This window comes from Corylus avellana, chromosome ca1, assembly GCF_901000735.1.
Source record: "Corylus avellana chromosome ca1, CavTom2PMs-1.0".
Classification (NCBI taxonomy): domain Eukaryota; kingdom Viridiplantae; phylum Streptophyta; class Magnoliopsida; order Fagales; family Betulaceae; genus Corylus; species Corylus avellana.
The window spans coordinates 45,304,140-45,319,322 of NC_081541.1; the positions used below are offsets into that span (position 1 = coordinate 45,304,140).

The 15,183-nt window shown below is 37.1% G+C and overlaps 4 protein-coding genes across 11 annotated transcripts in view; 1 reads left to right on the forward strand and 3 right to left on the reverse strand.

Annotated features, from left to right (window-relative positions):
* LOC132175054 (protein SUPPRESSOR OF npr1-1, CONSTITUTIVE 1-like) overlaps window positions 1-15,183 on the reverse strand; it is a 47,379-nt gene that overhangs the window by 28,055 nt on the left and 4,141 nt on the right. The window lies entirely within an intron of this gene.
* LOC132174980 (putative disease resistance protein At3g14460) overlaps window positions 1-15,183 on the reverse strand; it is a 62,999-nt gene that overhangs the window by 25,755 nt on the left and 22,061 nt on the right. The gene's annotated exons all lie outside the window — the stretch shown is intronic.
* LOC132173397 (uncharacterized) lies at window positions 5,881-6,609 on the reverse strand. The gene is made up of 2 exons (XM_059584895.1): window positions 6,343-6,609; window positions 5,881-6,225 (listed from the first exon to the last, which is right to left on the reverse strand). Exons 1-2 carry the CDS (start codon window positions 6,607-6,609, stop codon window positions 5,881-5,883), a joined length of 612 nt encoding a protein of 203 aa, XP_059440878.1.
* LOC132173406 (pheophytinase, chloroplastic-like) overlaps window positions 12,294-15,183 on the forward strand; it is a gene marked incomplete at its 5' end in the record, with an annotated part of 3,242 nt that continues 352 nt past the window's right edge. The window contains 6 exon segments of the mRNA XM_059584902.1: window positions 12,294-12,731; window positions 12,733-12,801; window positions 14,184-14,410; window positions 14,750-14,941; window positions 15,043-15,120; window positions 15,122-15,180. Coding sequence (XP_059440885.1) covers window positions 12,294-12,731; window positions 12,733-12,801; window positions 14,184-14,410; window positions 14,750-14,941; window positions 15,043-15,120; window positions 15,122-15,180 — 1,063 coding nt within the window.

Below are 15,183 nucleotides of genomic sequence, written 5' to 3' on the forward strand. Positions count from 1 at the left end.
AAGCATCACCTTCTAGTGTCTTCAATTTAGTCGAGTCAGTCCCTTTGTGTTCCTTGTCAGGTAGGTAAGAGCAAACAATTAGCTTTTTCCGAGTCTATTAGAATTTCTCATGCTCCTTTAGAGCTTATTCATAGTGATGTATGGATCTCCCCAATTCAATCAATAAATGGAAGTACTTGTTATGTTCTTTCCATAGATTATTTTTCAAGATATACTTGGTTGTTCACCCTTAAACCCAAATCTGATGTGTTTGAAACATTTGTCAAATTCAAATGCCTTGTTGAAAATTATTTCAATCTCAAAATCAAACAACTCCAAACTGATGGTGGTGGAGAATATACCTCAAACAAATTTCTTAACTTTCTCTCCACCAATGGAATTCTTCACAGATTAACCTGTCCACACACTTCCCAATAGAATGGAATTGTAGAAAGAAAGCATAGACATGTCATAGAAACTGGCCTCAGCCTTTTAGCTCAATCACACCTTCCTTCAAAGTATTGGGTAAAAGTTGTTAGTACCTCTGTTTACCTTATAAACAGATTACCTACACCTACTCTCAAAAACTTCAGTCCATTTCTCAAATTGTTCCAAAAAGCTCCTGACTATACTCTTTTGAAAACCTTTGGTTGTGCTTGCTATCCTCTCTTAAAGCCTTACAACAAACACAAATTAGAGTTTAGAAGCAAGCAATGTGTCATTTTAGGTTACAGCTCAAACCAAAAAGGGTATAAATGCCTTGATCCCACTTCCAACTGAATTTATGTTTCCAAGCATGTGGTTTTTGATGAAGTGTTGTTTCCTGCTCAGGGTAGAGCAGCCCCTACTACTCCTGCAAAGGTTGATTCCCTCAAATCAGGTATTGTCCTTGATCCCTCTCACTTTATTTCTATTCATGATTCATCACAAAGGCTATGAAATATTGATGATATTCAACCTCCGTTATCTGTCATTGATCATACTGCCGTCATACCATCCACACCCTTACCAAACAATACACCATCTACATCATCATCACCTCTCAATGACAGCAGCTTATCTCATGATGCATCTCTCAATATTCAGTCACCTAGCCAATCCTCTATATCCATGTTCCTTCATAATGAACTCCCTTTAGCCTCAGCACCTCAATCTAACCTTACTGTTCTCTTTACTGATGCTTCCTTGCTTCAAGCCATATCCCCTTCACCTGAACTTCCATCTCCACATATGGTTACCAGATCAATGGCAGGACTCTCTAAGTCTAAAACCTTTCCAGCAAACTATACCAATCTCTTAAATCCACCAAACATCCTCTCAAGGCCATGACCAGCTTTACTTTCCCACCAATCCCAACTACTTTTGCTAAGGCTGCTATCATTCCCCATTGGTTTGCTGCTATGGAAAGTGAAATCCAAGCTTTCCTTGATAATGACACTTGGTCACTCGGTCCTAGCCCATCAAACCACAGCATTATCAAGAACAAATGGGTGTACAAGGTGAAGCAGCACTCAGATGGATCAATAGAGGGATACAAAGCTAGACTTATGGCTAAAGGTTTTCAATGGAGAGGTGGAATAAACTACAACGATACTTTCAGTCCAGTCATCAAGCCAGCTACCATACACATACTTTTTTCTCTAGCAGTTCATTACAATTGGCCACTCAAACAATTGGATGTATCCAATGCATTTCTACATGGTCACTTATCTGAAGAAGTATTCATGGAATAACCTATTGGTTTTGTGGACAGTATGCTCCCTGGTCATGTTTGCTAGCTCAAAAAGGCTCTCTATGGCTTAAAACAAGCACCAAGAGCTTTGTTTCAGAGACTCTCATAGGCTCTTCTTCACCTGGGATTCATTGGCTCTTTAGTTGACACATCTCTTTTTATACTCCATTAGGATTCAATACATATATTTATCCTCATATATGTTGATGATATTATAATTACTGGTACTGACCCTACTGTCATTGCATCAGTTGTTTCTCATTTACGGCAGGAATTCAAACTCAAAGATCTAGGCTGCTTATCCTACTTTCTTGTTATTAATGTTCTAAAAGACAAGTCTGGATTACATCTCAACCAAAGCAAGTACATAGTTGATCTCCTTACACGGGTCAACATGATTAGAGCTAAGCCTTATGCAGCCCCATGCACATCGGGGCAGAAGTTAACAAAGATGGATGGTGATGCTCTCCCAGATCCTACTGCCTACAGACATATTGTTAGAGCTTTGCAGTTTTGCACACTTCCTGCATTGCCCTACAACTGCTCATCTTCAAGCTGCCAAACGAGTACTAAGATACCTCAAGGGGACTCCAGACCATGGTCTGCAATTCACTCCTGGACCACTTCAAATTCATGCCTATTGTGACTTTGATTGGGCAGGTGATCCACTCACATAGAAGTTGATTACCATTTCATCGGGGAGAAGATTCTTCACACAGACTTGGTAGCTTCCTATGTTTCTATAGCTGATCAATGTGCAGACATTTTTACAAAAGGACTCACATCCTCATGGTCCTTGTTACTTAGAGACAAACTAATGGTCACCTCTCCTCCCATCAGCTTGAGGGGGGCTATTAATTAGGTACAATACAACAAGAACACACGTAGATCAGCAGAGTCAACAGAGACAAGTAGTCACCAACGGCTATGAGTCTTCTACTGATACAAAAACTCCTATTTGTAATGTTGTCATTAAACTCATTCAATGACAACACTTGTGATTATCCTAGTTTAATTATCTTCTGTATTAGGACTCCTTCTCTCTTCTATATTAGGACTCCTACTTGTGATTATCCTAGTTTAATTCTCTTCTGTATTAGGACTCCTTCTCTCTTCTATATTAGGACTCCTAATTGTAATTACTTTCTTAGATAATCATCACATCAAGACTATCCTTTCAGTCTTGATGTTTGATTATACTTGTATATTTTCACCTATATATTTTCAATGAGAAAGCATTAGAATGCATTCCGCCAAATAGCTATTTCCTTAGTTTTCTTACAGTTTAGAGGCCTCTTGAACAACGTCATGTGTGGCTTAGCTTGTAGGGATGACTTGCATAGTGGACTCGCCCACGCATCTTTTGAACCCCAATCATAGATCATAGGTCGTTCATTCTGTACAAAAGAAATGAGAGAAATAAGAATAAATGCAAATTATTTAAAAATCTTCCAAAGAAGATGAAAGATGGGAAAGAATATAAAACCCCTAATTACTTCGAGGAGGAAGCAGTGAGCCTTCCCTGATGGAAGTCGAAGAAAAGCCAGAAGCAAAAGAACTAATGTGCAAATAAACTGACCTTGGATTTATTCCTTGGCACTTCTCTAGCATCTAAATAAAACAGAGCAAATGAGTGTAGGGGGATCCCTTCACTCTGATTCCTCCTCTTCTGAGTCATAGATGGATTCCTCCTTTTTCTGAGTCAGTTGGGTACGGCCATATCATTAATTCTTAACTCTCTGAGGTTGCGAGGGAGCAATCCTCCGTCTGGGAAGGAAACAAGAGCTGGACACCAACGAATTTCAATCGTGTCTAGATGGTTGAGGGTGTGTATGCTCATGGGTAAGGATTTAAGGTTTTCACAATGCTCAATAACAACTTTTTCAAGAGATGAGTTGAGGGAATCTCATCGCTATTGACTCCAGCTTTGAACAAAAGTTAATCTCGAGGGGTTTAACAGTTGCAGGCAATTCTCCCTTTGGAATTAAGGATTTGAGGGATGGACATTGAGAAATTTTCAAGTACCCAAGAAGAGATGAGCTGTTATTGCAAGTACTATTGGTATCATGCTCCCCTAGAAATATCAACATATTCCTGCAATTATGTATCTCTAGCCACTTCAGAGTTGGAGGTAGCTGGCCTATTGCAATGTGCGTCAGCGAATTACATTAAAAAATATGAATATGCTCAAGACACATGTACATCAGTGTCTTGGATAAAGATTCGAAGGCATTGCAACGAGAGATACAAATTTCTATAAGTGTGGAAGGCAAATCCGAGTGTTGCTACTGGTTTGCTTCTTATGCTGCCAAAAGAAACTAGATTCAGACAGTTCACAAACCTTAGAACACGAAGATAGGGGAGGTGTTGTAGTAATCCCACATCATTTGACCACAAAGTCATCGACTCCTCACAATTTTCAATAGCTAGATCATTTATGTGAGTTAGTCCTTCAAGAAGAAGCCCTTCTATTGGAGAAGTGAATTATGAAATTGTTGAAAGAGAACTCATGTTTAGTGAGCTGAAGTCAATCTTACATTTGTGCACAATCCCTGTAGATCCCTCAATTTGTAGTTCAGTCATTTGGAAAGCTTGAAATTGAAACCACCAATTGATGACATCCTTCTATCACAACTTTTTTCAGTAAAGAAAGGTGGTTTGCTTGGATGGTTGGGCTCTTGCTTGAACTGAGGGAAGTCGTTTCACATGTTCCCCTTACATTCCTTGTCCAAGTACATAGGGCGGATAGAGTTTTTAGGAATCTCTAATTGTAAAGGATTTTGAACCGTTTTAACATGCTTTATTATAGATAAAATAGTTTTAAACATATGTTCTACATGAAACATTTTACACTGATTGGCTATAAGTATTTCGAATTAGGAGTCGGGTTTGGACGGATTATGGAAAAGGTTTTTCACTCTAATCATGTTCATGTTCTAATTAAATAATTAAATATATGTTTCTCTATCAACTTGTAGACTAATAGTCTAAGGTGATATTAGAATAAAGTTCCTAAAAACATATATAATTCCTAACTAGTTTTTATAATTTTTACACATCAATATTTATTGGTACTGCCGATATGGCTTTTATAGACTTTTGCACTACTTTGAGGATGGGGTGGTCGAAACCTTTCCAATTCTGGTACTAGGATTGTCGGCTTCCTTCTTTCTTTTTGGCAACCTAATTAATTCATCGTTTACCAAGAATAAAACCTAATTCATCCATTTAATTCATATGCTAAAAGAATCGATGAAATATATTAAGGGCAGTGATACAATTAAATCTGACTTCTTATATTAGTTATATAATTAAGGGTCCTTAAGGGATAGTTCAATCGGTTAGAGACCACGTACGTCTAGAGAAGCAGAGGTCTCTAGTTCGAATCCTCCCTCCCCCTCTTATGCGGATATGTATAAAAAATAAAAAATAAAAAATTTATATAATTAAGGAGTATAACTAATTCTTTGCCAAGTATAAAAGTAGCTAGCTACCCAAATTTTAATAGTTAATTAGCAAATCAAGTATTAATAGGGCATAAGATCGAATCTTCCCCATTAAAGTAAAATTTGATTTTGCACAAATATTACATATTTTCCTAATTAGGATAATATTTTCTTTTAATAAAAACCTTAGTTCAAACAAATTATAGCCGCCCACGGTTATTAAATTCGATCTCTACGTGTAAATTTTGAAATTCTATTTTTTAAGGAAAGCTCTTTTTTTTTTGAAGAAAATTTCAATCTTATTAAAACTCAAAAAGAGCAAATCAGGAAGAGAGAAGAGTCCTCTCCTTCCTAATTATATCACCAATACATGGTGGAATACAATGCCACCGACAAAAATCAGTGACATGGGTACAAGCCTCCTTTGCTAAATTATGGGCAGCTGAATTTGCTCCCCTTAGCACATGAACAAAACTGGATATTGCTATTTCGCTCCGAGAATGCTTCACATCTTCCACGATATGTCCATAGCTACTCTCACACGTGTCAGGAGAATTAATAGCCTTCACCACCGTTAGTGCATCTCTCTCAAAGACTACATGATCAAAGCCCAGCTCCCTCACAAGTAGCACAGCGTGGAGGGCAGCAAATGCTTCAGCCACAGTAGGATCCATTAAAATCTTCTTCTTGAGTCCACAAGCCGCCATAAATTGCCCATTCTTGCTACTTTTCCAATCCCGACACAGGAATTTTTTTTTCTATGGCAGCATCCCAGTTCACCTTCACCATATTCGCCGGCGGTGGCTGCCAAATTGTCGTTTGAGCGGGTGGAGTTTCACTGGTTGACCCCGAAACCTGAGTATTGACCCTCTGAAAATCCTCCAAACCAGCCTCTGCCATCAGAAACACTTGATTTGGAGGGATGAAATCCCCCCCATGCACTACTGTATTACGTCTCATCCAAACTTTTCTAGCTACCACCGTAAAGAGCTCCAATTCGTGCTTGTCATATCGCCCGATCATCGCTTCAAACAACTGGGCAAAATCCTGATGTTCGCTTATACTCTTCTAGAGTTTAATGGGACCACAGCTCCATACATCAGCTGCAGAGGGACATGACCAGACAATATGCTCCACACTTTCTTCCGCCAAATTACAGATGGAGCACAAAGATGAAGTAATCACCTTACGCTTGAACAAATTGGCTCTTGTTGGTAAAATGTTATGACAAGCCCTCCATACAAACACCTTGACAGCATTAGGAACATTTAATTGCCAGCAAACCTTCCACATATCACATCCTTCTCCCGGATTTGATGGTCCACCACTTTCCTCTTCCTGCCATTCCACTGCTAAGTGATAGGCACTACGGACAGAGAACTGCCCGTTTGCTGTGCATCTCCATATAAGTTTGTCTTTAGGTAATAAGGGGCTTAAAGGGATCGACGTCATCACTGTTGCCTCCTCCTCTGAAAAATTTTCTGAAATTAATGAGTGATTCCATCTTCCCGTATCCCCTTCAATGAGATCATACACCAAAGTGTCCGCTGCAAGATTAGTCCGAGGTGATTGAACGGCATAGGTCCTTGGGTTTGGAAGCCAACAGTCGCCCCACACCCTAATATTGTGCCCATTCCCAACCCTCCAGATTGCTCGCTTCTTGATAATTCCTCTTGCTGAATGTATGAGGAAAGCTCTTAATTAAATTGCATCAATCAAATTTAACTCATTTAAGACAAAATCATTCATTCACTCTTTATTAATTCTCGCAACATTTTCCAAATACACCATACCCAATTAAATTTTAGGATTAGTCAATGCTTGCATAGAAAGTTTACGACCTTTTCATTTTCATGCTTTTTCCCAAGTAATCCCAACACATGCCTAAATTCAAGGTAACAATTTATTTCATTAGAAACACCCGGCCATGCACCTAGAATTTCGACATTCAAAGTTCACCCAATTTTGTATTAATTATTTATTATAAGGACCGCAAAATGCATCGAGTGATTTGTGTAAGATGGTCGTATGTCTTTCAAAACTCAAATACCAACTTTCCTATTTTAACTTGAAAGACCCAAAAAAATATATATATATATTTTGAAAAAGAGAAATGCTTCAGTGATATAATGCCCACATTCGGCCCATTTTTAGTGACGTGTCAGATGGACAATCACATGAAATGGAGGATTGAAATTTGAAATTTGAAATTTGAATTTCAATCATCTCTCCCCATTAGACAAGTTACTAAATATGGGCCAAATGTGGGCATTATATTGTACTGTAGCATACATCTTCTTCTTTTTTTGGGCAACGTAATTCAATGTCTCCTAATTAATAAGCTCTATCAATGCCATGAAAGAAAAGGACCTTCATGATTATATCTATCGTGAATCGTCGTAGTAAAATAAAGATTAATTTTATCGGTTTAATTTTTAATTTTTTAAGTTACAATTGTTAGATATATAGTATTCATGATTTATGCTTGTTTAATTTCCCAAAAACTCAATATTTGCCTGATATCTTAGAAAGATCGATAGTATTAATATCCATATTTATAAATGGATTTTAAATATCATTATCTCCATATTTTCTCCAAACACTCGATTCTTGAAAAATAATTAAAGGTGCGTTTAGGATTACGATTTTGCAAGAATAATCTGCATTTTTAAAAGATATTACAAAATGTAAGGCGCTTGGCATTGCGATTTAAAAAGCTTTTAATTTAAAATAGGAAAAAAATATGCGATTTCAATAAGCAGGCTAAGGGGTGCTTATTTGAAAAAGTGCGAATTTAAATCAAAATCATGAACTCGCATAACAAATATTTAATAAAAAAGCATTTTTTAACATGTTTTACCAAACGCCTTTACGATTTTAAAAAATAGTGATTTTAAAAGCGCTATTTTGAAAATCACACTTATTGAAACCGCAATCCCAAACGAACTCTAAATGCTCAGAAGATGAAAAGAATTTTTTTCGAATAACTCTTGTTTTATTAGGTTACACATTATTCTTGGGGTATAATTATTCTCTTACGAAGAGAAATAGGTATTTTTCTAAAAAACGGAGAGAAATAACTATTCCTTTCACGTGGAAATAAATTAATCGTTTGGCGAGTGCGGTAGGTAGGGTTTTTGGGATTGTATTTTCTGCCATTGTTGTCTGTTGCAGCTGGAAGATCCATGGAGGAGGTTGCTGGAAGTTCCGTGGAGAAGAAAGTAATGCATGGGAAATATGAATTGGATCCAGATTTTCAGAAGGCATTAGCCAAATACCGTAAACAAGTTTTGGAGAGTGATGTAAGAAAAAAGGGAAAATGCATTTTACCCCTGAAGTTTCAGGAGTTTTTCAATTTGAACCTCAAAATTTAAAAATTGGTAATATACCTCGCTGAAGTTTCAAAAAGTTTCAATCTAAACCCTCCGTTAATATTTTCTGTCTAAATGGATAGAACTCATCTCACGTGCGCCTCACGTGACATATTAAGCTATTTTCTTCCAATTTTGCCCTCACTGCTAAACGACCCGTTTTGCTCATTTCTGGGTACCTCAACTCCTACCTCCCTCTCCTCCAAAACCGAGCATTCAATTCAATCCTTCTTGACGAATTGGTTTGTCGCAAACCAACTAGTCTTTGCGAATACCCTCTCAGAATCTGCAAGAGAGTGACCAAGACCCATGTTTGCCATAAAAAGACACATATTAGTCCAATTACTAAGTGATCGGCGATGCCTGAGCATGTCTTCGTTGAACCTGCGAAGAAGATGATGAACATAAATGTATCTACCCGAACAGGAATCTTTGGAGATTTTCTCATTTCTTTTCTCATCAGGTTTAAACCTCTGTTGATCTGGTTCTTCTGCATTCTTTAAACTAGAAATCCCATTAACAGATTGATCAACTTCGTTCTCTGCAATGTGCGTTTGATTGTTGGGGTACACTTTTGTCACTGTTTGATCAAAATTTTCAAGCCCATAATCCCCGGATGAAAAATTGGTAACAGAGAAATGATAGATATGATAATTTTACAAGTTTCATCCACTTAGACGGAAAATATTAACGGAGGGTTTAAATTGAAACTTTAGGGGGTATATTGTCAATTTTTAAACTTTGGGGTTCAAATTGAAAAGTCCCTGAAACTTCAGGGAGTAAAGTGCATTTTCCCCTATGTAAAACTAATTCCCTTCGTCTTCTATGCCTATATATATATATGCCTCTACCGCTTGCTTTTTTTAACAGTACTTGTTGGTTCATTGTTTTAGGGCTTTGATGTTGAATCCATTCGACAAGCTTTGTTGTATAATTAGGCCACTATATCTCGGCCGGGCCATCTTCCAAGCCGCTTCGAAGAATATTCACAGCTTGCATTCGATGCATACCACAATCACCTTCATAAGAAGAAGGGTTAAATTCACTTTACCTTCGTGAAGTTTTAGGAGTTTTTCAATTCGAACCCCAATGTTTAAAAATTGGCAATGTACCCCCTAATGTTTCAAAATTTTTCAATTCAAACCGTCCCTTACTAATTTCCGTCTAATTGGACGGAATTCATCCCACGTACGTCTCACATGGGATTTTGATACCTTCTATTCCAATTTTGTCCTCATTAAAATCAATAAAATTACGTAATTACCCTCATTAGAAATGAGGGTAATTACGTAATTTTATAGGTTTTAATCTCACGTGAGACACACGTGGGATGAATTCTGTCTAATTAGACTGAAATTAGTAACGGAGAGTCTGAATTGAAAATGTTTGAAACATTAATTAGGGGGTACATTGCTAATTTTTAAATATTAGAGTTTGAATTGAAAAACTCCTGAAATTTCAGGTAGGTAAAGTGAATTTTCCCTAAGAAGAATGAGGTATCGGATTCAGATGTAGATGAATTCTGAATTTTTCCATGACAATAATAATAATAATTATTATTATTATTATTATTTATTCATGATGACCTTTTGTGTGTAGGTTGGAGCTCCACGACTGGAGTTTGTGAGGGTTTTAAAATTAATGCGTCAGGATTACAATCCAAATATAATGAGGTACTATATAACCTTTGAGGCGAGGGAGGATGGAGGCCTCACTCATACCTATCAAGCTGTGGTGCGTCTAGGGATACGCTCCTTTTCCGTGCTGGATTTCTATGGTGGACTAATCTCATACCTATCGTTCTATATTAATTTCTTAAATACCTTTTTAAGGATAATACTGGATTTCTATGGTGGACTAATCTCTTCTTTTTCTGCATGGATAAGGTGTTTGTTGAATACATCTTTAATTTGTTGAGATTGGAGTTGGGGGAATGATGATGGAAAACATGGGTAGGGATTAGGCAAAGAGTCCTTTAATTTGGAAACAATCTTTTTTTTTTTTTTTCCTTTTTTTATGAGTGAAATTTATTCTATGTATAGACTATGCTTTTGAAGAGTATCAATAAATAAATAATAATAACAAAAAAAGAGTCCTTGTCAAGCATATATATATCTCCTTCACGATTTCTTTTTGGCTTTTCAACAATCTTGACGACCTATTGGTGGATGCTATTTTTATGCAGGCAGACTGTGTTGATGGGAAGATGTTTCAGGACAAGCATATGGAGTGTTTAAAGCAGCAGCTTTGATGGACATTTTAATAGTTACACTTTATCTGCTTGCAATGAACAACACACTTTTTCTTGTTAAAATTGTGTGATGTTCATCCTATGGAACTGGAAATATGTTGGCTACTTTCTAGTATTTTCTATACCTTGTATGCAGCACTACTTGACTGCTTTATCTTTTCTGCCCAATATAATATAATGTTCACTTCTTTGAAACATAAAAAACGTTGAACTTCTGCGAACTTGTGTGTGAACATAAAAATCTTTTTTTCTTTTTGCCTCTTTATGTTTTTGTGGGTTTGCGTTTCTTTTTCACATATAAATTCAAACACTTTAACTTGACGTGGTTGCCGGTTAACATCAAATATTGCATGAATTTAATAGTTTTAGATTTATATGATGACCACGTCAGCAAAGTATATGATGTGGACCATCTTTCTCTACGAGTGAAGTTTAGTTACTCTTTTACTAGATTTTCTGTTATTGTTAATTTGGATCGAGTCATGTCAGGTTTTATTGGTCTTTTCTTGGAATTTTTTTGTTGGAAAGCTTTTGACAGTTTAGGTCATGGTATTTCATCTAAACTGTCAAAACCATGGTATTTCATGGTATATATATAATTTAGGGATGTAAACGAGCCTCGTTTTGGCAATCCTGGCTCGGCTCATTTTGGAGGGTAAATAAATGAACCGGTCTCAAGCAAGTACTGTTGGTATCATCCTCTTCCATAAATATCAACATATTCTTGCAATTATGTATGATCTGTAGACGCTTCAGAGTTGGAGGTAGTTGGCCTATTGCAATGTGCGTGAACGACATTCAAAAATATGAATATGCTCAAAACACGTGTACATCAACACCTGTAGTATGCTTCGTGACTCCGTGAGGCTTTCACTCCCCCCGCTTGGTCGCTGAGGCAATCCAACAAACACCTGTTATGCATATAGGCAAACCCAACAAGAACATTAAGAAATAGGAGCAACAAGATCTCTCCAACGCCAACATTGAATCTATGCACACCAATGACAAGTACAGCCTGGAAAAATTAACAGATATACAAACTCAAGTTCCAAAACATCCAGTGTTTATTAGGCAAATCTAAACTCTACTTAATCATCAGTTTCACTTGGAGAGATTACAAGTATATTTGTCCTGGATGATGCATGTTCTCCTGATGCTTCTTGACCAGCGTGATGTGTGGCTACTTACGAATTCCAAATTACACATTTGATTTCTTCATTCTTTTTTCTGCAGCCAAACATAAGGCAAAGTTAGATTGTTGCTAAATCATTTGCTTTGGCTGGCTATGCAATTTCTGTCGTACAATTGTGCACCCTTCTCTCATGTTGTAAAATTGAGATTGGAATTGGTTCTGAAAAGCTCTAATTTGCATCAATCAAGGCTCACCTTCACAAAACATAAATTTTGGTGCAATAAAATTGACTCCAGAGATGGATCTTTGAGATTTCACAATTAAGATCAGTCTATAATAAAGAAACCCAGCCACCGGGGCAGGTTTAGATCATTAAATATCCTTAAAAGGCTTCAAAAATGTTGATTCAAAGGTCTTGAGTGGAGGCTATAATGGTTATGTGATTGGTGGGGAAGGGGATGCAAGTGATATATCAGAAAGGGGGGAGTCAGCAACTAAGGTTGTAATGCCTGAACTGCCAGATGAATCAAATGGTGAAGTTGGTGCCCCAGTTAGTAGCTGTTTTTGGGAATGGAAGCCCAAATTCAATGTACATTATGAGAAAGCAGGGTGTGAAAATGTGAATTCCGCGCTGGTGCTCTTTCTTCCTGGATTTGGTGTTGGTTCTTTTCATTATGAGAAACAACTGAAGGATTTAGGACGTGATTTTAGAGTTTGGGCAATTGATTTTCTTGGGCAAGGCATGTCATTGCCATTAGAAGATACTCCCCGTTCGAGTGAAGGAGAAGATTATGCCTGGGGCTTTGGAGATGAAACTGAAACCATGGGCAAGTGATCTTGTTTACTCTATTGATTTATGGCGAGATCAAGTTCAATATTTCATAGAGCAAGTACCCACTAGTGCTGCAATATTTCTGTATTTCTATTCTGCAGCGGTAATGCATAGCAATTATTTTTAACATACTCCTTTTAATTAAATACTTATATCTATTGTGACTGCTTATCCAATTAAGTTGGCATGTATTATGTGGTGTGACCTCTTGAACGGATTCCTCCTTATGTGTTTCCTTGCTCCAAGTTTCCCTTCTGTCACTTTGCTTCAATAAGCACTAAACAAAGTTTATTTGGAGATGCAATTAAGTTGGTTTGACTTTGATGCATGTTTCCAATGTATGTGGCCTAAATAACACCTTGACTTTATATAATACTAAATTTTGTTGGTTTAGTTCATCATGGTTCATACCGTTGTTTATTGTCAGGTATATATTGTGTGATTTCAAACTTGGGAGTGGCTGTAAATCCATCTTATATCTGTGGTTAGTTTGGTCTGCAATTTAAATTTGTGGATCTCAACTTCTTATTTCAAGTTACTGAGATGCCAATTCCTTTTTTTGCACGTTGGTCTAGCTATATTTAGCTTTTCCACTTTAATCAAGGAAGTTTGCATTGCATTTAAAATCATGCATCTCACACATAGATATCCCTCTTGGGCACAATCAGTGCATGGATTAAAACAATGTTATTCATTCTTCCTCATTGTGTACTGATATTTCTAGCACACCACTTATCACTAATACCACTCGAACCCCACAGCTGGTGGTTCTACAACTAACACCATCATTGCATCTGCCGCCATCAGTAGTGCTATATCCTTCTGTACCGCTTTCATTGCACTATCACTGCATATGTTGTACTATTGATCTACTGCATCTACTGCAATCAACTACAGTAACTGTGGCCACCATTGCCTTTGCACTCATTGGCACTGAAATCCCTCCAATGTCTCCACCACTACCACCATTGTCTGTGTGTTAGTCATAAATGCCACTGTTCTACTTCCTTCACTTCATTGGGCACCAATGTTACTGTCATTTTTGTAAATTCTGAGAAAGGATTCATTACTTTGCCAGAAAACTTGAATTGACATTTTCTGAAGATGATGTTTGGCCCTGAAATAGTAAAGACAATTCATTTTCACATAATGTAGGGAATTGGCATGATTCATTTTCATGGTTAATAGAATTTTCTGGAAACGACAGATTATACTTGTGGTGCCCATTCATGTAGCAAACTAGAATCTTCGAGTTCTCCCTTTTTTTTATCCAGTTCCAGTGTTAGGTAGCATGAGAATTACATGTTGGTAAATGGGAAGTCAGTTGCAAAATATGATTTTTTGTCGATATACTTATGCAATAGTAAGTTTAATTTCAGATTAATGATAGCATAACTTAGTTTATAAACAAAGAGATTAAATCAATCATTTTTGTTTCAGGTCACTGGCGAACCAGTGTATATTGTTGGGAACTCACTAGGGGGATTTGTGGCTCTATATTTTGCAGCACGCAACCCTCATTTGGTGAAAGGTGTTACATTGCTTAATGCAACCCCTTTCTGGGGATTTCTACCTAGCACCATAAGATCTCCTAGACTACCAAAAGTATTTCCAAGGGCTGGAACATTTCCTTTGCCTTCCAGTGTGAGAAAGCTCACAGAATTCATGTAAGTTTTAGTGGTCATATAGATCAGTAGGTGTCCATTTTAGTTTATATGTTTCTCCGTTGAGTCAGGGTGTAAACTACTATGGCATCACATTTAAGATCATGTAAACATTCATCCAAGTGAATGGATCCTATTATATACAATCTTCATAAAAGTTGAAGTTTAAGGCTTAGAACTTGGAAATTTAGAATTTATATGTTTAAAGATTGAACTGTCAGGACATTCTAGAAATTGTATTAGGTCCTTCAAATCTTAGAAGAAAAAGTGCTTCAAATACTCTTCTACATATCCAATGCCTATTGACTAAAAGTAACTTCAAATTTTATCATGTGATTTCAGTTGGCAGAAAATAAGTGATCCTACAAGTATCGCAGAGGTACTGAAGCAAGTTTACGCAGATCATTCAACGAATGTTGACAAAGTATTTTCTCGTATACTTGAGACAACACAGCATCCAGCTGCCGCTGCATCATTTGCCTTGATTATGTTTGCTCCTCAGGGACAATTATCTTTTAGGGACGCTTTATCTAGGTGGATAGTGCAGAAGTCCTAACTATTACAAATATTTATTGTGTCTTATTTCCTTTTTTTTTGGGTCCAAATTATGGATTTGTAGCTCATTTTTTTTGTAGATGTCAAATGAACAATGTACCAATCTGCCTCATGTATAGAAAAGAAGACCCCTGGGTGAAACCCGTTTGGGGCGTTCAAGGTACCGGAAGCTCCATATTATGAGATCAGCCCGGCAGGTCACTGCCCTCATGATGAAGGTC

Coding starts and splice junctions, on each gene's coding strand:
- LOC132173397 (XM_059584895.1), bottom strand. CDS start 6,609: ATGACGTCGATCCCTTTAAGCCCCTTATTACCTAAAGACAAACTTATA. Junction 6,226..6,342: donor CCAATTTGTTCAAGCGTAAG/GTGATTACTTCA, acceptor ATTAAACTCTAG/AAGAGTATAAGCGAACATCA.